We start from the raw sequence: 23146 nt of genomic DNA on the forward strand, positions 1-23146 counted from the left end.
CATCTTGTTTGTCTTATTATTGGGTGTGTCAGTTCTTTGCTTCAGAATACCTAGAGAGATTTATACATGATTATACAACGCTTGTGTTTAGTTCAACAAAGCACCCCTTTTAAAATTTGATATTTTGCAGTTTATTCACTTTTAACATTTTCTTTATAGACTATTTTTCATGGAAGACATTTAAACTTGTTTTAGCAGGTAAAGCACAGGTGTATTTAATAATAGGCTCTGTTCCAGTAAGTGTGTGTGTAAGCCATGAGAGGAAATGATATGCTGACATAATAAATGTTATTAGTTCTTCCTGTGGTTTTCCTGCAATGACATTACAAAATGTCTGCCACGAAAAAAGGCCTATTGTCCAAATTATATGAATTCCACCATTATCATTTGCATGGCTGCCTAGACATGTAACATTACTTTAGTGCCATCTTGTGGTTAATTGCAGTATAACGGCTTAATTTTTACCCTACTGTAAAGGAAGGGTGGCTCAGTCATATTCTGTTCTAATCGCAGGGTGATTAATGTAAACCCAGTCAGACTTTTGGTTAATAATGTATCTATCACAACACAGAGGCCTAGACCCAAAGTGTCTGAAATTAGAATTCAAGATTGCTTTATTGGCATGCTTGTAATTAAGTTCAATACTGCCAAAGGGTTGTATAAGGTTCACAATTTAAAAATAATTAAAAATGTAAGAAAGAAAAATACAACAAATGCTTTTCATATTGCCACACCACACTGTACTACTTTATACAACTGCAGTACTATCCTACATATTATCACAGAGGCCTTGAATCAAAGTAGTATACATTACAAGGTAAGATGAGCCATTATATAGAATAGAAATAGATAAACGAAAATATTTTTTTAACTCGTTTGCATTAAAGGTATATTGCTTTCTCACTTTTGTATTTCTTTTTCTTATAGCCTGTATTCGTTGTAGTTATTCTTGTGTGTGTAATCTCACCTGAGTTGTCTAGCCCACCATCATTGCATTGTGTTATATTATATTTTATATTAAATAAAATAGTGTGAATGCCGAATGCTGAAGGCATTCACACTATTATAATATTCAACTATTTTTGTAACTTTTATACTTTTTAAGCTATTAAGCTTTTTAAGCAATTTTTTTATAATGTGAGTCAATGGAGAATCGTGTTTCAGCTGCTTCAGCTTTCAAAGCCTACTACTTCTGCATACTTTCAGCTATTTTTGTCATTTCAACTTTAAAATGTTGAGAAATCTTTAAGCTATTAAACTTGTATTCAACTTTTTGATATCTTTTATACTTTTTACACTATCGCGATTTTAGTCTGGTAAAGAATTCAGGCTTTTTCTGAGTTTATAATGGAGGCGGATGAGACGGAATGTTCAGAGCTAGAGCACGTGATGTCATCGCTTGAGGGCAGCCAGCTGGAGAACTCATCATAAAAAATCATTTTTAAATCGCTGGTCTGACCACAATTTTAACTCTTCAGGCATGAAATTATACTAGAAATGTAGGTATTTTTGTTGTGGTTCCTCACATGTGTTTAGTAAATCCCTCGGACTTATAGATATGGATTTCCTCCATAGGCTTCAATAGTAAATTCTCCTCAACATTTCTTGACCAGAGTGGAATGTACCAGTTTTTCAACTCGCCAAAGTTTTTCAACTCCCTTTTTTCAAATTTATCCACACAAAAAATAGATCACATCGTTCGCAAATGCCTTCTGCCGCTGACGGTCAGGTCATTTCGCCGATACGACCTATAGTTTTGTCTCTAGGCGGGTTTGTTTGAGGCAAAGTCTGAGAGAGATTTTGCCATCTGTCTATATATATATATATATAGCTGGTTGCCCAGGTGATGTTAATAAGCAGAGAGAGATCAAAGGGAGACACACACGCACACACATTCTCTCTCTCTCACGCACACACATTCTCTCTCTCTCACACACAAACACACACATACTTGGTCCTGTGTTCTGATTGGTGGACAGACGTTTAGCTATTTCTTCAATGAAGTTGAATCTGAATCCAGAGTACTGCATCTGCTACTACAACCACTACTACTAGACTAATTACTACTACCTGGTACTACAACTAACACACACAGAGGGACACAAACAGACACACACTATTCTCTTCATTGGAAACAGTTGGGTCTCTGTGACTCACGGTGTCTCTTATAGTCCACCTCTCTCTCTGTCTCACAGTCCGTCTCACAGTCTTATAGTCCACCTCTCTCTCTGTCTCACAGTCCGTCTCACAGTCTTTTAGTCCACCTGTTTCTCTGTCTCACAGTCTTTTAGTCCACCTTTCTCTCTGTCTCACAGTCCGTCTCACAGTCTTATAGTCCACCTTTCTCTCTGTCTCACAGTCTCACAGTCTTATAGTCCACCTTTCACTCTGTCTCACAGTCCGTCTCACAGTCTTATAGTCCACCTCTCTCTCTGTCTCACAGTCAGTCTCACAGTCTTTTAGTCCACCTGTTTCTCTGTCTCACAGTCTTTTAGTCCACCTGTTTCTCTGTCTCACAGTCTTTTAGTCCACCTTTCTCTCTGTCTCACAGTCCGTCTCACAGTCTTATAGTCCACCTTTCTCTCTGTCTCACAGTCTCACAGTCTTTTAGTCCACCTTTCACTCTGTCTCACAGTCCGTCTCACAGTCTTATAGTCCACCTTTCTCTCTGTCTCACAGTCAGACTCACAGTCCACCTTTGTCTCTGTCTCACAGTCTGTCTCTCAGTCTTATAGTCCACCTCTCTCTCTGTCTCACAGTCCGTCTCACAGTCTTATAGTCCACCTTTCTCTCTGTCTCACAGTCAGACTCACAGTCCACCTTTGTCTCTGTCTCACAGTCTGTCTCTCAGTCTTATAGTCCACCTCTCTCTCTGTCTCACAGTCCGTCTCACAGTCTTATAGTCCACCTCTCTCTCTGTCTCACAGTCCGTCTCACAGTCTTATAGTCCACCTGTTTCTCTGTCTCACAGTCTTATATTCCACCTCTCTCTCTGTCTCACAGTCCGTCTCACAGTCTTTTAGTCCACCTGTTTCTCTGTCTCACAGTCTTTTAGTCCACCTTTCTCTCTGTCTCACAGTCCGTCTCACAGTCTTATAGTCCACCTTTCTCTCTGTCTCACAGTCTCACAGTCTTATAGTCCACCTTTCACTCTGTCTCACAGTCCGTCTCACAGTCTTATAGTCCACCTCTCTCTCTGTCTCACAGTCAGTCTCACAGTCTTTTAGTCCACCTGTTTCTCTGTCTCACAGTCTTTTAGTCCACCTGTTTCTCTGTCTCACAGTCTTTTAGTCCACCTTTCTCTCTGTCTCACAGTCCGTCTCACAGTCTTATAGTCCACCTTTCTCTCTGTCTCACAGTCCGTCTCACAGTCTTTTAGTCCACCTTTCTCTCTGTCTCACAGTCCGTCTCACAGTCTTATAGTCCACCTCTCTCTCTGTCTCACAGTCAGTCTCACAGTCTTTTAGTCCACCTTTCTCTCTATCTCACAGTATGTCTCACAGTCTTTTAGTCCACCTTTCTCTCTATCTCACAGTCCGTCTCACAGTCTTTTAGTCCACCTTTCTCTCTGTCTCACAGTCTTATAGTCCACCTTTCTCTCTGTCTCACAGTCAGTCTCACAGTCTTTTAGTCCACCTTTCTCTCTGTCTCACAGTCTTATAGTCCACCTTTCTCTCTGTCTCACAGTCTTTTAGTCGACCTGTTTCTCTATCTCACAGTCCATCTCACAGTCTTTTAGTCCACCTTTCTCTCTGTCTCACAGTCTTATAGTCCACCTTTCTCTCTGTCTCACAGTCAGTCTCACAGTCTTTTAGTCCACCTTTCTCTCTGTCTCACAGTCTGTCTCTCAGTCTTATAGTCCACCTTTCTCTCTGTCTCACAGTCCGTCTCACAGTCTTTTAGTCCACCTTTCTCTCTGTCTTACAGTCCGTCTCACAGTCTCAGTCATATAGTCCACCTTTCTCTCTATCTCACAGTCAGTCTCAGTCTTTTAGTCCACCTGTTTCTCTGTCTCACAGTCCGTCTCACAGTCTTATAGTCCACCTGTGTCTTTGTCTCACAGTCAGTCTCACAGTCTTCATCTATACTACCAATACTACTACTACTACCACTACTACTATTAGTACTATTAATAGTGCAGTAGTTACTACCACAGCTGCTAATACTCCTACCATTATTAATATTTATTGTACTACTACTACCACCACTACTGCACTAACTACTACTACTACTACTACTACCACCTGGTACTACTACTATCATTACTACTATTATTACTGTTAGTAATGCAGTAGTTACTACAACTGCTAATACTCCTACGACTAATAATACTTCTTGTACTACTAGCACCACTACAACTGCACTCACTACTACTACTACTTCTACCACTACTACTACTACTAGTACAACTACTACTACAACAACTTGGTACTACTATTACTACTACTACTACTACTTCTTTAGAATGTAGGCACTCAGCTGATTGAGATCATGTAATCAGGTCAGTTTGATTGACAGACACACAAACACACAGAGAGAGACACAAACAGACATGCACACACAGACACAAGCGCACACACAAACAACACAAACACCCAGACAGAAACACACACACAGATGCGCGCGCACACACACACACACACACACACAGATGAGCACACACACACAAATTACAAAATAAAAGCCCTACTGGGTTAATCTTAGTCAGGTTGAAAAAGGCTTCTCAATAGTTCTCCGGACCCAAATTCTTCCAAATTAAAACCACAGACAGTTAAAGCATCTTAACAGGGAATTCAGGATGAGGCTGATTTTTCAAGATAAAATCCCTCGATGGTGACAAGATGTCCTATTGTTTGTGCTATGTCCTATCTGACCTAATGTTTCAAAATAAAAGCCCAAACAAAGGACCTTTCACTGCAGGATGTGACACCCAGCTTCTTGAGCCTTCTTGACCTTATTGAACCTTAAAAAGCTCAACAGTTTTGATACATAATAGGCAGTATTCAACTTTTACATATCGCAGATTTACTGTCCAACGGCAAGTGGCAAGTGAAGCTGGGAAAGCATGTGTCTGACTCCTGCACTGTCAGCACTGGTTCCCCTCAAAGCTGTGTTCTTTCCCCTCTGCTCTCCTCCCTGTACAACGACAGCTGTACCTCCAGTCACCAGACCACCAAGGTCCTGAAGTGTGAAGGATCAGGAGCAGATCTATCTTCCGTCCATCCATCTGTCTGTCAGTCTGTCTGTCTCCCCCTTAACTGTCTGTCTGTCGGTCCATCCATCTGTCTGTCTGTCTGTCTGTCTGTCTGTCTGCCTGCCTGCCTGCCTGCCTTTCTACCCCTTAACTTTCTGTCTGTCTGTTAGTCTGTCTGTGATTGGTTCAATTAAAGGCCTATATTAAAGTGTCTGGAAGCTGTATGGATGGCTGCTCTTTTCCCCATCAACTTAATTGATGTCTGTCTCTCTGTCTCAACTTGTCTGTCTGTCTGTCTCTTTGCCTCTCTTTCTGTCAATGTCTGACTGCCTGTATCTCTACCTGTCTCTGTCTGTCTCCCACTCAACTTCATTTCTTTCTATCCATCTATCTGCCTGTCTATCTATTAGCTTGTCTGTCTGCCTTTTCCCCCCTTAACTTTGTCTGTCTTCCTGCTTGCCTATCTCCCCCTTAACTTTCTATCTCTCTATCTTTTTTCTTTTGACTGACTCATTTCAATTTCCATTTATGACAGTATAACACATTTCATCGTTTTAGCAACTTATTTTAGCTCTGTTACACTTCCAAGCTCTTTTTCAGTGAATTGCAGCCCTAATACTTCATTTTGCATTTGATTTAATTGCTTCTGCATTTTCTGCAATCTTTTGCCTTATTTTTGTGCATTTCAGCTTCTTTGTGCATTTGAATTAAGCTTTTTTGCATTTTCTGCGGTGTTTTGCAATTGTTTGAGCATTTCAGCTTCTTTGAGCATTTGAATTAAACTCTTGCAAGTTCGTTCCAGCTTCAGCATTCACACGCACCTTCCGCAGGAAGTGCAAATTTTCTGGTCTATTCTATTATGATGCGTTTAAAAAAGGGAGATGCGCGGGTTTTGTATGACGTGTACTCTATTGGTTAATTATGATGTGTTCCAGCAACAAGCTGATTTATGATTGGCTGACTACACCTGCTTTAGCATTTTGATTGGACAGGCGACGTTCGGGAAGGTCGTTCCTATTGGTCGCGCCATCGGTAGTGCTTGGCGATGATTGGCTAAACTTACGGGTTGTAGAGTCCGGCAAAGTGTCCGCTGATAACTGAACTGAAGAGGAAGTACTTTTTAAAATGGAAATATAACAAATCCTACTTTAACTTTCTACAGCCGAGCAGAGGGAGAAGGTGAGCGGGCTCTTGTAGTCACTGTCTTGTCCGGTGGAGGGAAGGTTATCTGTTTACAAACAGCATCGCCTGCCTACACGGACGGATAACGTTAACGTTACTTGTTAATCCGTGTGCAGTTGGTGGACAGGGTCAGAATGAAAGCTTGATGCTTCAGCGTGCTTAATGATATTTAAGCGCTGATTATATTGATTACTATCTAACGTCACGTTCGTTTAGAGAAGATATGACAATAAAATGACTTAAAGAGCCTGTCAATGTGAGCACGCATTCATTCTTTCGCTGTGTGGGTTCAGTTGTTAGCTAGTGTTGCACTTGACTTCACTCGGGTTTATTTGCCTCTGATATGACAGTAAAATGCAACAACCAGTCTCGGTTACTTCCTTTGGGTGTTGTAAGTAAATAGTTGGACAGTATTAAGATGCTTCAGACTCAGTTCGGGTTCAAATAGCTCATAACGCTTACCGTTTGACTGTATGACATCACGGAAGCGACCAGTGGTCAAGCTAGGCGAGGTGAAACAGGAAGTCTGGTAAGGTAACAAAATAAAAGCAATGTAAACGGATGTAGCCATCTCTTGGTGGAAACAAGCCGCTTATTTTCGTTTAAGCTATTCAAACACAGGTACATTATTTAGTTCTTCCTCATAACACTTTTGCTTTTCATCAAGGAAAATCGGGTAATTTCAGGTCTTGTGCTGTGTTTTTTAAAGCTGACTTGACAGAGATACAGAAGCCATACAATAGCTCAATGGTGAAAATTATTTGAATATTATCTGCACAGTAAGCAACAATTCACAGTTAAAATACGGACGAGTCTCTGCTTTACATACAGAGTAGCATGTTTGTCCTATACGTTTGTTTGCTTTCTGTGTGTTTTTGTGTGTGTGGTTTACTGTTATTGCAAACAAGCTGCAGTGCTGTAATTCCTCAACATCACCAATATTGAGCAAAAATAGCACAAGTAAATCAACAGATATTAGTGTCAGTATGTTGAAGGCAGTTGTGTTTCATATAAAATTGAAAAAATAAATAAACTGGGCGCCGACTGTTTCCAAATGTCGCCGTTTACTATTTGAAATAGTTCATATATTATATACTTATATTATAAATTGTTTCTTTTTTAAAACATGACATCAAAAGTTTTTGTTAAGAGTTTTTGTTGTTGTTGATGAAATAGCGGACAGAAAAGAGATGGATTTGGTTGACTTACCCAGACACATTGTGAGAATAGTTTGTGTGTGTCGTCATGTTTCTCAGGCAGCCATGCCCGCTCAACCCCCTGTGAGGGAGCCGGAGGAGGAGATGGAGGCAGAGGGAGAGTCACAACTCCCTGAGGCCAACGGAGAGGTGGAGCAACCGAGAGAGAATGAAAGAGGAGGAGAGGAGACCATGGAAGAGAGCACGGAGGAGAGGGAGACTGACATGGAGGAGAGTGAAGAGGAGGATGAGGAGGAAGAGGAGAGTTCGGGTAAAGACCCTAAGTACTCGGCTCAATTGTGACAAAGATTCTGTTATTGTCTTGTCTGTTTTTCACGCTGTCTCTGTCCTCTGTGTGAAGAGATGGATGATGAAGACTGCGAGCGGAGGAGAGGAGAATGTCTAGATGAGATGTTGGATCTGGAAAAACAATTTCAGGATCTGAAAGAGAAGTGAGTTGAATCAGGAGGGTGAAGAAACTCTACGTTGTGTCCCCCTGGTGTGATTCTGAACTTATCTCAAGTTCTATGAAGGATGGAGGGAAAAAAGGACAAGAGACTGACCCCAAGTTGTTCATAAAACGTCACTGACTGACCTCACCGTGTGATTGCAGGTTGTTTCGGGAGCGGCTGAACCAAGTGAAAGTGAAGCTGGACGAGGTGCTGACAGGGAAGGCTGGAGAATACAAAGAACCACTGGCTGCGCTACAGAACAGCATGCAGATACGAACACAAGTGGCTGGTAGGCAATACACACCTTTTCTTGGATTTTGAACAGCTTTAGCTTTTTTGTCATGGCTTGCGCTGCAAGTCACGTTGCATGTCATAAAGTCATGATGTGAAATGTGATTTTGTTGGGTAATTTGGAATCTTCCCTGCACACAATAGAGGGTATGCGCATGATGTCACAGAACGCTGCTACGCTCACTGAGTGGCAGAAAGACGAGCAGCAGTGTTAGCTTGCATCAGCTAAAACACAAACACCACATCTAAAATGGGAAAGAGCTGGACCACTGGTTCTTTGGTAAGCAGTAAGGACCACTGTTGAGTCCGACTGCCTATAATTTAAGCAAATAATCACTTGTTTTACTCCCGGTTTGCTAAACGCAGCCATGGTAACAGATGTTTTGCCACTCAGTCCAGCGTTTTCCGGAAGGAGAAGTGAGATCAACCCATACCGTCTATTTCTTCTTCCTCCTCTTCACTCTCCTCCGTGGTCTCCTCTCCTCTCCTCCTCTTTCATTCTCTCTCGGTTGCTCAAACATATCTGAGAAATTGAACAGAACATGTCTGGCCCCATGGGGTTTTTTTGGGTGTAGAGGTGTAGCTTTTCTCATGTCTGGTAGTAGCGCCGTACAACACCTGGCCACCAGGTGGGGCTGTTTAAAAAACGTTAACCTCTAAGTCTGATTCAGTCAGTGTAAATGTGGATCTGAAACAGTGGGTACATCCCAGTCTCTTATGTGATATTTCCTCGCTACTTGCTCCGCACTTGAACCGGATGTCTTTCTGGTCCGCCATCTTGCAGGCCATCCCAAAGCTCTTATTTGTGCTTCGAGGAGCGATCTCTAAGGAATGAGGGATGAAAAAAGACATATGTATAAATGAATAAATAAATAAAATTAATAATTAAATTCAGAAATAAATTAAAATTAAATATGTTTTTGTAAAAAAAAAAAAAAAAAAAAGGCTTTCTGTATTTCTACATTTATTTATGCCTGTATTTCCATGTTTCTACATTTATTTATGCCTGCGCCTGTATGCTAACAGAGTGGTTAGCTGGGGGCCGCAACGCAAACCAGACGGAGGCAAGCGATTCATCTACATGACACAAGCCAGCTACACAGTAGATTCCTGTAGTCAAACATATTCAGTGTCAAAGTACATGGATTCTTCCATGGTTATTACAACAACAGCTAGAGTAGGATTCTTCCACTGTTGGTGTAGTTTTTTGTAGTTAAAAGACTTGGTGAAAAAATTACTCCGGAAAGCCCCGCCCAACTCCTTCTCTTGGATTTCAACCCTCAACCAACCGGAATATTTACTGCGCCATTTTCCTCGTCGAAAGTCTGTGGTAAGTGTCTCTAAATTACTTATTAAATCATTGTTTTTTGCATTTGAGTAGAAGCCGCATTGTAGAATAACTTAATATTGATGTCCACCACCGCAGCCTCTGCTGCTCTGTGTCGGCTCCTGCACACACGCACAGCGGCCAGCAGGGGGCGAGGACGCAGTGGAGACCGAGTTGCGAAGGGAGCTCTAAACTACACCAGTTTACCACAGCTATGCTCGTTAGTGTACGTATGTGCAATAAAACCTTCGTGACTAAAAATATATTACTTTATCAGTTTAACATGTAGAAAGCGTTATTTTAATCTGCTCTGTCCTCAGTCGCTCATCCTCTGTGTGTTAAACAAGCACAGCTAATGTTAGCTTGGCAATTAGCCAAATGTTACAAACAAGCTAAATTGAAATCTGTCTGTCTGAAACGTTAGTCTAAGTGTTTAGCTTAGTTTTGCCCTCTAGCTTAAAATGTGGCACACTGTTGTAAACTCAGCTGCTGGCTGAGACGTACATTTCATTTAAAGCCAGAGATAGTGCTCGCAGTTAATATTTACAGACTAATGATGTGTTGCAAGCTGCGGTTGTTAACGCTGGTTTAAAGTACATCAGAGAGCAGCAACTGTGTCTGTTGTGGTAATGCTAATAAGTTAAATATTATACACACACGATGAGATGAGAACTAAAGTGGATGCAGACGTCTTTGAAGAAGCAGCACAGCAACCCGATGCTGGTGTATTTACTATCAGATCTGACAACAGTAAACTTGATTCCCGTTTCTTTCAACATAGTCCATGGATTAAGACCCAGTTACACTTTAGTTGTGAAAAACCAACAAATGGTGTTTATTTCTTCTCTCTCTCCTGAACTACACTTAGATTCCAAGGGGACAACCTCTTCCAGCTCTTCCCAGTCCACCAGGCCACGGCTTGATGTCGTAACCAACTCAGCACTGTACGTTTCAATTTGTGGCTCAGATGGTACAGTCATCCTGGATGAGGAATGAAGCGCTTCCAGAAAACAAGAGAAGGCTGATACTGATGTCAAACACGTAAGTTGATGTGTAAAATGTATTTACTGTGAGAGCCTCCTTTGCACAGTTTTTTGATTGGTAGCTATTTCTGTAGGTGTATTTACTGTAAGTTGTTCGTGATTATTTATTGTTAGTGAATATTGTCTTGTCTTCTACTCCTTTCACAGTTAATTGAATCTGCACTGACCAAGAAACCTGGTGGAGGTCGTATTATCAAGGCGAAGAAAGCTCTGACTGACTCCTCACGGCAACAGATGGTTAAAGGATAATCTCAGTATTTGTAAACCTGGGCCCCATTTTCACATATTTTGGTGTTGAAATGACTCGTAGGTACAGAAACTTTTAAATCAGTGCAGTAGATGGCTTCCAGGAGACACTCTTTATTTATGTTTTATTTTTTTAACAGGAAGCTGAAATCTCAAAGACAATTCTCACTCTAAAATCTTGTGAGACACATTCAACACCAACACACAGCAGGCACACTCCGGCATCACAACTCTCTCGGGGGCTTATTTGGTAGATTTTGGTTAGAGTTGATTGGTAGATTACAAATGATGGCATGATAATGACGTTTGTTATGGGCTACAGTTCTCCCCTGGAATGACCATTAAAATGTAAAATGAATGTGCAGTTTAAAAGCAACTGCTAAGGGAGCTGTGACACTGAAACAGAACTACAAACTAAACCATAATGGTAAATGTTTTTATTTTTAATAAATTGTATGGATTACATGGATCTTATGGTGGTTGTTGTTTTTTCCCCTACTGCAAACATTAAACAAGTGTTAGCTGGACATGCTAAAGTAGAAAATTGTAAAACACTAGAAAGTAGTTATTTAGATTTTTATGTCAACAAGGTGTTTGGCAAGAACACTTAAGGTAAAATAAACCGTAAATAAATAAATACAGAAATGCATAAACGCAGAAATAGTCTTTTTATTACAAATATATTTAATTTTAATTTATTTCTGCATTTATTTATTCATACATGTCATTTTTCATCCCTCATACTAAGGGGCCATGAGCAAGGATCCACAAGTGCGGCCTTCATAGAAGTCTTTTACTGGCCAGCACACCCCCGTATCAGAAAGGATCCTCATTTTTTTTTCTCTCCTCGCAAGGAAAAGACACAAGTGAGGGACTCGTGGATACAAAATAGAGACTTGAGATGAACCCATTATGCTGTAATTGGATAGAGATGATAAGATGACAGCAAGCTCATTTTATATTGAAGCTAATTGTGTAGTTGCATCGTGCTTAATGATGACAGGCAGAGATGATATTCTTTGTGAAATCCTAATCTTGGTAGTTTGAGGTAAGGGAACTGTGAATTCAGATTGCTCGACGTGACAGCAAAGTTGACGGCATTCAACTCGCAGAGGTCACACAATTTCTTAATCCTATACCTACGACAATGTCTTTTTGTAAATCACAGAATGAAAAGGGTCATTTAAAAAAACTTGTATACAGGAAAAAAAGTGCCATGAGCTGCATTAGATTAATAAACTGTATGGTGTCACTATCTGTTTCTTTCTTCTTCTAAAAGGACAGACAAAAAATAAAGACATATCTTCAGTCTCTGTCTTTAACGTCCTCTCTGTGTCTTTCTACAGGAGTGTACAGAGAGCTGTGTCTACAGGTGATCAAACACAAGCACGAGTGTGAACTACAGGGAGCAAAGCAGCACCTGGAGGTAATATATAAACACGCACACGCGTACTGTATATGAACACTCACACACTTCAGCCAATGTTATTGAACAAATGTGTGTGTGTGTGTGTGTGTTACAGAGTGAGCGGGCACTGCTGTTTGATGCCATGAAGACAGAACTGCTGGAAAAGATTAGAAGACTGGAGGAGGACAGACAGAATACAGACCTCACCTCAGGTACGGCTAAGATGTCAATCCCAAAGATAAATCTATACATCATCATCGTCATCATCATTAGTCTTGTTGAATTAGGGAACAAAATACATTGACTCTAGTTTTTCTGCCATCATTAATGTTTGAACAGAAATCTGCGTCTGTGTGTACACACATTTTGCATGTACTAGATAATACTCACTACACTCTGAAGACGAACCCAGTGATAACCTAAAAACTGACCTACTGTGTAGCAGAGGTAGCAGTACATGCTCGTGCTGGCAGCGCCCCGAATGTATTAAATACTGTGCCTCTCAGCAAAAAGTGTAGAAGCAAACGCATGCATTTAAGGGGTCCATGCAGAGCAAATGCAGCAGTTGCAAACTTGAAAACAAAACACTCATAGGCACAAAATCTGTCACAAGGAGCATATTACCAGCTTTTGTAACTGACAGCTGACTTTGTGTAAGCAATAATTTACGACACTGTAAATTAACTTCAAAAGGGTGAGGCTGAGTCCTTACCACGGCGTCCTGGGTTCAAGACCATGTCATCCCTCTTCTCTCTCTCTCCCACATTTGCTGTCTCTCTTCAGCTGAGAGGCAAAAGCCCAAGTACTAATTTGAAAAAAAAAGGTTAAATCGGATGAGCTTTTCTCAGTGGCAAAAAAAAATTGGATTCTAGCAGTTGCTTTTCAGCCAACCTTTTAAGTCTTTTCAGGACATTTTTCACTTTTCCTTGTAACAAGGTACAAGGTGGTTTATTTGTCATTGTATAGCACCAGGCTGCATGACAAAATGAAATTTGTAGTTCCTTCATGCTACACACACAACATATAGTTAAATGTAGGCCTATATTAAAATATGGTACCTTGTGTTAGAAGAAGTGAACCTAAATCTAAACAGTGAGACGAGCCATGTAATTAATGCTTCATTTTCGCATTACAGAGTGGAGTGATGACACGAGGGGCAAGAAGTGTAAAAGAAAGAACCTGCTGGGTCGGTCGGAGAGGAAAAAGAAAGTAGCTCTGGTTTCAGGTGAAACTTCTCCCCATGCCGCTTGTCAGAAACTCCTTCTTATACAACTTTGTTGTATTCCAGCCGTTCCCCTGTGTTGATATATGTGTTGCAGTTCCTCTCTGTGTTGGTGATTCTGCCACAAACCGTATCTCGAAGTTCATTTGCCTGTAAACCGACAGATTTAACCCCACTCCCTCCGTGTCTCACAGGGCCTTTCATTGTCTACATGTTGAGAGACATCGACATCCTTGAAGACTGGTCTGCTATCAAGAAGGTAAAGAAAATTGTAGTTAGGTTTAGATTTTGGCTCCCAAATTTGTGAAACCCACAGCACTACACTGCATACACTCCAACAAATGAAGCAGCAAAATGTGTCATGGTTACAGAGATGTTTAGCTAACTTGATCTCTGTGTGCTTTTCAGGCAAAAGCAGCGCTGTCGCCACTAAAAAAGAAGGTTGAAAGTAAGTCTGCCCGTTTGCATACCCATACAGGGACCCTTCAGTTGGAGACTTTTTCTGTAAGACAATCTCATTTTGTCTTTCAGAGCGGTGATAATAGGAGCATCTTATTGAAGACCAGCGGCAAAGAAACCAAACTTAACAAACACACATTCCCAGCTACACCCACTTTAACAGTTAAGGCTTTGTCTCCTCGACTGAAACCCAGCAGACTGTTGTGTTGTGTTTTTTTCTGCGTCTCTGACCCCAGCAACCAACCACCCCACTGCTTATTTATCTATTGCTATTTAAAATAAGGTCTTAATGATATGACAACCATGTATTTATAGAAGGATTTTTAATGGTGATTAAAATTTTAACCTTTTGTGACACAAGGTTTTTGCGTGTTCCGCTGGATCTCTTCTCGTGCCTTACTGATGATATGGGGGACACGGTCACATTAAGGGAACTTGCCTGCCTTTTGGGGACAAAAAGCAAGTCCCCATAATGTCATAAACTTCCAGGATGAAGTAAGGTCCTCTGAAGTGATGGAAAAGTGTGTGTGTGTGTGTGTGTGTGTGTGTGTGTGTGTGAGAGAGAGAGAGGGAGATCAATTCCTGCTCCAGGCTTTATAACTAACTAGGCAACTAAAATCTTTTCAAAATATAATTTCTATTAAAGTATGTAAGTACTATGTGTGTATTAGAAGAACTGTTTGGAGAAAACAAAGATGTATTTAAAGTCAAAATATTTCTAAGGTAGTGTTTTAGGGCTATTGTAAGTTTTTAACAAATGATGGTCAGGGGGGTATAATTCCTTGAAAAAACTGAAGTTGTAAATGTACAAAACAAAACCCACATTCTCTGAGATTAAATTGGGAAATTTACAAGAAAAAAATGCTTTTTAAGTCATTAATAATACAAGCTAAGAGTCAGTGCAAACATAAGAGGTGGAGCTTTTAGACAGTCAGATATGAGGGACTGTAACGGATAATGGCCATACTCCATAATTCTTTTTTTTTTAACCTACAATGGCCCCAATATGCGTCGTAGAATACACTGTTATTTTGGCTTGAAGGAATCAAATATCCAACTTTTGCATTAAAATTATATCTTAAATTTTTTTTAAAAATGCTAAAAATATTTTTTCTTGTGCTTCCTCATGGTCATGAAGACGATGGAACCATTAGCTTCAAAAGTCAGGACGTAATGGTTTAATTAAAGCATGTTCTTCTGCGTGGATGTGGCCTTGAGTGTGTTTTGATTGTTAAAGCTTGACTTTTTGCATTCAGACCTGGCCGTTTAGGTTCTCACAAAGAAACATAGGCAGATACCTGTGTCAAGTTCCTCACTTTTATAGACGAGACTGGAAACATGGCATGGGATCTGCACAGCCCAGGACCGATCGGGATCTGCAGCGGGTCACTGAAACTCACATTGCATCATTGAGACCCATTTGTGCGAGCATCAGCAATATCGGTGAGGATACTAAAAGACAGTCCCAGCCTGTTCAGTCTGCTGCCGTATCACCAGACTACAGAGCAGCTTCTTTGCTCAGGCTGAGACTCCTCAACTCCACCTCATCCTCTACACACTGAAATAACATGGAACTTATGTCCGTTTTGCACATTACCATACCACTACATTTGTGTAATATATGTGTAAGTAACTTTATAACTGGTTTTATCCATATCTAATTTTAAATATATGGATATATGTTCTGTGTGTAGCCTGAAGGGCTTTATTTATGAACTGAGAACAACCAGTGGAAACTCAGACTGATATAGAAAAAAAAAATCATTATTATTGTTTATATAAAAAGACTTATATTATCACAATTATTTGTTATTTTAATAATTGTTCCTTGGAAAAATGCTACTGCTTGTCAAACATCAAGACATATTTTGAGTGTAAGACTTTTTTAATGTCATTTTATCGTTTATTATTTATATTATTTTTTTTATAAATATATTTAAATAATTTATTAAATTTTTTTATGGCTTTCTGCTTTGGCAACATTGTTGAACCTAAACGTTCATGTTAATAAAGCATATTGAGTTGATATTGTAATCATTTCACTTTTTGTTAAATTGAGCAAACATGTCCTCACGGTTTGCAAGCTTTCCGTTTTGTGTGGCGAAATAAAGTCTGGTTTTCCTACGAAGCCCTGGCTCTGTAAATGGAAAACAAAGAAAGTGTGGACCTTGCCCATAACATTTTTCCAGCCAATCAGCAACAGGTGGCGTCAGTGCTCGTGCACAGGAGTGATGAGTTAATTATACTGGCACATTCGAACGTGCCGGACTCCAGGAACTGTGAGGAAGGAGAGATGGCCGAGAAACAGACAAAGAAGAAAATGTCTGAATATATGTATAAACAGAGAAGAAAGTTATATGATCAGGTAAGGGCGAAGAATGCTGGAGAAACCTCAGAGTTGACTGAAGGGGGGGTGCATTTGTTTGGCGGTTGAGCTCAAATTTCAACAATCCTGCAGAATCACTCCCCCTGTAACAGTTACAAGTTTTTCCAGGTGAAAAGGTAGTGTAACGGTTACCATTAAGAGTCTCATGAATGCAGCATAAAATTATTCTCATTCTGTTTGTGATAACAGAGGCAGAACTGCATACTATTTGATATTACTGGCCCTCCTGTGTGTTGGTGGCTTAATGATACTACTAATCAGGATTGTCGACAATGACGAAGGTCACAATCTCCCAATCTACATGTCGTCCGAAGAGGAAAGTGAGGTTGAGATTGTTATGGTGGATGACGGTGAGGGCATTCCCCCACTCTCCTCTGACAATGAGGATGAGTTTTAAGAAGACGGTCATCAAGTAATGGAGACCGATAAGGAGGAGGATGAAGACAGTGACACCTCCAGACATTTTGTGTTGAAAAGTGGTGGGGACATTGAAAGGCTCATATTAGGGGTGTGATGAAACACTTAGTCCACGAGACTCGCCTAGAAGATTTTGAGAATTAAACTCTTAATTTCCTGCATTCTAGAGACATTTTCTGCACCAATTAATGGTGAAAATGTCTTTATTTATATGAAGGGAAACAAAATTCATGTGGCCGGTGACAATTCTGAATATAAAAATATCATTGAATATAATGCAGTAATCAGCAGCTTGTTTGTTTTTTTAGCCTAAGTTACTTTTCTTGGACAAGGCAGATCTGTTTCTTCTATATCTACATTGCATTTCATGTTTTCCTATTGTGCATGTAAACCTTTCTCATAGAATTTCTATTTGTTATTTAACATTTCTTGTTGCAAGCTAATTTTCAAAAAGTGGTGGGGCCCAGCGTCCCCAGTATAAATGACACTTATGCCTCCAGAACATTTTTCACACCAAGTGTCTTCTCCTGTTCCTGCTGGTGCTCCTGTCGCTGGACTTCTTGATGCTTTCATTCGTCTTCCTGTCACTTTTCCTGTTGATGAAAGTGTCTGTGTTGGAACACCAGCTTTGATAATTGGGGGGACAATATGTGCCCTTAGTGGTCATGTTCAGGAAAAGTAGCGCTTTGATCCAGACATTTGTTTTAGTACACTACAAAATAGGGTGGCAGATTCAAATTGAATTTTAAACAACCCAGTCACAGTGCAGCCTTGCTGGAGCAAGATGATGCACTTTCCCAAGCACAAGACATATTTTGTGTTGACATAGTATTCATAAAGCTTTGTCTTGTTGTGCCAGCCATAGAGTGAGCAAATAATTTTTTCCTGAGTGTGAGCACATGCTTAATTGAATATTCCTTTCCCAAGTACACCATGAGTCATTTCTATTGTTATGAAGGAGGAACCCCAAGACCACCAAGAAATCTGTAAGTTACATTGTTTTTGTTCTATATGGATATTTAGATATTTTTGACCTTGATACATCATACTAATTTTGCTCGGCTCTGTTTTTAATAGTTGATGGTAAACATATTAATCCCCACAAGAGGCACCCCTACTCTTTATTTCAGAGTTCTCAATCTAAAGGTTTCTGTCTACCCAATACAGAATAATCTCAAAGCAAGTCTCTGTCACTATGATGATATGTTGATGTGTTGAATGATGCCAAATAGGCATTTGTGATATAAATAAAATATAATAAAAACTTACAAGATTCCCTCCACTCCACTGTCCTATGTTTTATGTTATATAAAGACCTTGACTTTCCTGATTTGTATCTTTGCTAGTTTGTCCTAGACCTAGTTTAAGAAAAAGTGTGTTTTTAAAAACTAATTTAAATTATTTCTGAGAATTGTGGGAAGAGTTTTAGCCGAGCACAGAGGTTGAGTGAGGACACACAGGGAGAAACACCACCACTGTGGCTACTGCAAGAAGCCCTTTAACCAGTGTCTCAATTGAAGCGATACCGTTTCTCTGATACAGGAGAGAAACCATACCAATGCAACCTGTGTGAGAAAAGCTTTTCACTGTCTCGGCTCGCTCTAAAGAGAAACCTCGCCTGTGCAGCCAGTGTGGAAAGTTCTTCCACAGAGCGGAGTGTCTCCAAAGCCACCAGACCAACAGAAGTCACATCACTGGAGTCACACCAAGAGGAGACCAGCAGCTGTGGGTGAAGCTTCACTTTGCCGGCAGAATTGAAATGCCATCAACGTGTTCCCACAGCAGAGAAGCCGTTAGCGTTACAGATTAGATGAGCGTGTCAAAAGCCACACGTGTTCTACTAAAACTGTGAGCGTTGCTGGGAAAGGTGAGCAGAGAAAGGATGTCTCAGAGAATCCAGAGAAACCATACCACTGTAAACAGTGTGGGAGGTGCGTCAGTTGGTCAGGAATAGAGTAGAACCATCTCCACACACAGTAGGATGAAGGGTCCAGCTGCAGCCCGATGTGCCTGAAGACCTTCAGCTGGTCAGGAGGAGTTAGGAGACACAAATATTCTGCTCAGAGCAAATATCAAGAACTCTAGACTCAATGCTTTATTCACAGGGTGCAACATGCCATCATAGTCAGTTTCTTTTAGACATGCTATTTCTCTGCATGGTGTAAATGAATTTATTTATTTATTGTGGGGTTTTTTTCGATTAGGTTTATTCTTTAAACCAATTCTTAGTCCCTTTTCTATCCACATTTTCCTGTCAGCTAACATGACAAGGTTTATGTCAAAAGTTCAACTCTCCCCCATCAGTTGAAACAGTACTGTAGATGTCCCTAGCAATGACACGTGGCATAACTAGACATATTGTGCTTGTTTAAACCAACAGTAACAGATTCTTGACCTCTTGGGGGCAGCAGAAACTAGTTATAAACACATTGCTAGCAGTTGTCATCTCACACATCCGCCAGATATGGGGCAATAGTAGCATTCATTTGGTTTCCTGTTTCTGGCCATCTGATGACAGTCCAATTCCAATATTCGCTTTCTTTTAGCACTGTTTTGCTCTCCACCAACTCCAAAGGGAAATATCTGACTCTTAAGCTGCTAAATGCTCCACTCTGTTCAGCAGCTAGTCGCTAACTCGGGCCATTTGGTTTTAAAATATTTTTTAAAAATCGTCCCTGCGGATGTTTTATGAAGGAAATGGTTCAACACATTTGTTAGGCCTCAAGGATACACACAATGCATAATGGTGATAATATAAACATAACTGTGTTTGTTTACAAGAAAACTCCACAGGGCACCTTTAAATTGCAGACAGTAAAACCAAAACAAGATGCTGAAAGCCACTATAAAGCTCTGTAGAGCAGAGGTTAACTATAGAGCCCGGTGATAATTACTGGCGTCACTATTCTTTCACATACAGATAGTCATAAAATCCATTATTTATATAAAATATTGAATAAAGCACTTTAAATGTCTGTTGCAATTCAAATTAATAACCAGAAATGTATTGGTGAGTGAGAAACAGCCAGCTGTTTTAGGACATTTATTGTTCGGTATTTAGGACTTAGCACTCTGGTTTAAGTGTGAATTTAGCTTTTTTGCCAAGTTGACCAAGAAGGTTGTTACATAATCAGGATACAAAAATAAAGCAAATACGTTACGGACATTTTTAAAGTAACCCGCCCAACCCTGTACATGTCATACTGCACAGTATTGTTACATTACCAGCCAACACAGGCCAAAGGTTAGTGACAGAGAATCAAATCATTTCAGACAACGATGTTCACAAATGGGTCACATTTAATGCAACGATCCAAGTAGTGGAGACCGGGGATGGTTTTAACACAGGTCAGTTGTAACACATCCAATTACTCCAATCAGGAACAACTTATGAATCACCTGATTCACTCTGCACATGCTCAGTTTAGTCCTTATTCAACATGGGAATAAATAGCACCCTGTGACAGAGACAGTCAATTATAGAAGGAAAAAATTATTTTGAGGTAAGAAAGTTTACGTTTTGTTGTAGCGAAGCCTGCTTTGTAGTCAAACTCATCAAACTTAAATCATGTTTATTGTTTGTCTGTGCAGACTTCTTTCATGGTTGGTAAGCTAGTTCATGGCCACAAGAGTCTGGGTTAGTTGTAACAATAATTAAAAATGTTTGGTTGTATTTATATGTTTGTATGCTTTGAATTTCAGTGTGTGTCAGACAAACACAGTAATGTTTAGTTGTTTTATTATTATATTTAAATGTTCGTGTAAGACCTGTAGGTTTCTCTGTGGGCTCGTGAGGCCTGCTCTCTAGGATTGCAATATTTCTACTACCACTATGACGAAGACAAACAAGCACAAACATACACACTGATATTCAGTTGGTGCAACTTTGCACATTTTGTCACATTTTATTATTATGTTCATGACTATGTCACTACTATGACTGAAAGTAAGTAAGTAAGCTACTTGGATCATTTGGACACATCCCTCAGACAAATAGTCAATAGTTTAAGGTAAAAGGATTCAACTTTAAAAATATATGAAGACATCGAAACTAACTTTGTCATTCGACAGCAATAGTGGCAATTGAACATGCAGTTTTGCACATGGGCACGTGTCTTGTTAGATAAAGTAATTTCTAATACCAAATGTCTTTTGAACACTTAAGACCAAACTGGATGGAAGATTAGAGATAGACTTATTAACTCCAAAACCATCAACATAATGGTTTTAAAAGTCCCTATGGACTAAAATCTCGTGGATCTTAAGGCTAAGACTGACACGCACCAGTTTATTTTTAGGAGTTTCTCCTAACTCAGACAGTAAGGAGCTACTTTTAGCTAAATAGGCAGTGGCGGACTCAGGCTGTCTGAGGACCAGGGGCGAAAACAATGTACAGGGCACCAGCTGCATGCTTTGGGGGGAAACCCTGGTTAAGATTAAACTTATTTTATTAAGTGACTCAGATTAAAAGTATAACTACTACACCTCTGTAATAAAAAAACAAACAGGAACTAGTAAGTATTTAAGCATTTACAGGCACGGCATGTAGGGCTCCTTAGAGGGCACTTTATCACATTTTCTTGCACATTGGACCACCGTATGGCACTTTGTCACATTTTATCGACTTGGTGGTGTTATTTGCTTTCAAACATGGAGGGAGATAGCCACCAGTGCTCTCATTAGAGCTGCTACAATCTAGCTAGCAGTCATGTTTACCCCCCCCCGTATCCATCTGAACAACGTTATAAAGCCACTCAAGGCATTCAGGCACATCAGGCCATTTCTCATTTTCGAGCCTGTTAAGAGACTACATGATCTAATTCCTTAACAGACTTCGGTTGCTCTTTATCAACGTTAAACTACTTACCTCACACACACAATGACATGTGGCAGGTAGTTGAGTTTCCATGAAGCAAACAAAAGTGAAAAGTGTAGAAATGCTCGAGAACGGCAAAGAGACAAGCGTGTATTTGGACGGTGTTTATTTGACATAAAAAGTGGGAAAGAGGAAGGGGATAAAATTTTTGTGGCCGAGATAGAGCTGTCAATGCTGATAAAGTGCTTTCTTCCCTCAACTTCTCTAACAAACCACACATTTTTTTCTTCAAAATTGTCAATTTTACCAAAATGTCCAAAGCAATATTCTGTCCTAAACTCTATTCTAGGTTCTGCTCAAGTTGACACCAACTTAAAAGGACACATTTTAAGTCGCATATTATTCCTTTGCTCTTTCTCTTGACTTTCTTTCCCATCTCTTACTTTCCTCCCTCACCCATTTATTTTTCTCCCCTGCAGAGTCTCTAAAGATTAACCCCTTCTTCTTGACCCCCTCTCTCCTGGGTGCCAATCAGATGGTTTCAATCATTTCCTCACAGCTGCTTGCTGAGTTTACGCGCCTGCCTCTCCCTGGCTTCGAAGGCGGATTTGGTATCCATCAGCTCCTCCAGCTGCCGTCGGATGCGGGCCATGTCGAGTTGGGAGGCCTCGCACTGCTCCCTCAGGGTGGCCGACTCCACCCTGAGCTGCGTGGCGGCCATGGAGAGCTGCTCGCTGCGTTCACGGCACTGCAGCTGCATCCTCTTGGCATCTTTCAGGAGGGACTCCACACTCACTGCCACTGATTCACACTGATCGTGAGACATGTTCTGGACGGAGATAGAGGAATGGATGGAGGTCAGAACAGGATCTGGACATTATACAGTGGTTGGTTCAAGGGCTTTTGAGCATAGGCAGATGCTTGAAAACAGAGACTTAAAATATGTTTGTCCAGTTGAAAGGCTCTCTATGATTCAAATGTAGGACTCAAGGTCTGTTTTGGCAGTCAACTACAGCTATCCTGCCAAAAAATCAGATAAAGTGAATAAATAGCTCGCAGTCAGAAGTCCAGCACAGATCAACTGGTTTAAAACAGAACATTTGATCTGTGGAGAGTGAAGTAGCTTAAATAGGCTTATCATGGCTTAGCTCGTTCTACAGTGTCCACTGCTCTTCCCTGTGTTTCTCTTTCATCCCTATTCTACCACCAGTCTCTGTCTATCCTTTTCCTTGCTACTCTTATTTTATTGTTTTTACCTTATTGCAGCTTGTTTTTATAACCACTAGCCCAATATAACAGCCAGACAGAATGTCTTACCACCGGCTCCAGAGTCAAATTTATCACCAGCCTTGTGGTTTTCTGAGACTTGAGCTGAAGGCAGTGGTTGGTGTTCTCCAGGGTGCACTGTCCTCTTGGTTGTCCTCCGTAGACGTCCTTTATATAAATATAAAAAAAGCAGAGAGTAACTCCAGGTATGGATTCAACTGTAGGTGTGGATGGTGGAAGT

The 23146-nt window shown here is 40.4% G+C and overlaps 1 protein-coding gene and 1 long non-coding RNA gene across 3 annotated transcripts; both read left to right on the forward strand.

Moving 5' to 3' along the window:
- The first annotated feature begins 6219 nt into the window (after positions 1-6219).
- brms1 (BRMS1 transcriptional repressor and anoikis regulator) lies at positions 6220-14382 on the forward strand. Its single transcript, XM_038732572.1, has 10 exons — positions 6220-6373; positions 7633-7843; positions 7934-8024; positions 8186-8313; positions 12278-12357; positions 12455-12551; positions 13475-13564; positions 13756-13820; positions 13970-14009; positions 14093-14382. Exons 2-10 carry the CDS (start codon positions 7639-7641, stop codon positions 14098-14100), a joined length of 804 nt encoding a protein of 267 aa, XP_038588500.1. The 5' UTR covers positions 6220-6373; positions 7633-7638; the 3' UTR covers positions 14101-14382.
- Positions 8323-11400, forward strand: LOC119913209. Of its 2 annotated transcripts, XR_005446406.1 has the most exons (3): positions 8323-9868; positions 10511-10683; positions 10833-11400. It is a non-coding gene; the product is annotated as an uncharacterized LOC119913209 (long non-coding RNA). The 2 variants fall into 2 exon arrangements; XR_005446405.1 differs by having other exon boundaries at positions 8323-10683.
- Positions 14383-23146: the final 8764 nt, after the last annotated feature.

Source organism: Micropterus salmoides, unplaced genomic scaffold, assembly GCF_014851395.1.
Source record: "Micropterus salmoides isolate LMB-PRFRI ecotype aquatic unplaced genomic scaffold, ASM1485139v1 Ms_hic_scaffold_2, whole genome shotgun sequence".
Lineage (NCBI taxonomy): Eukaryota > Metazoa > Chordata > Actinopteri > Centrarchiformes > Centrarchidae > Micropterus > Micropterus salmoides.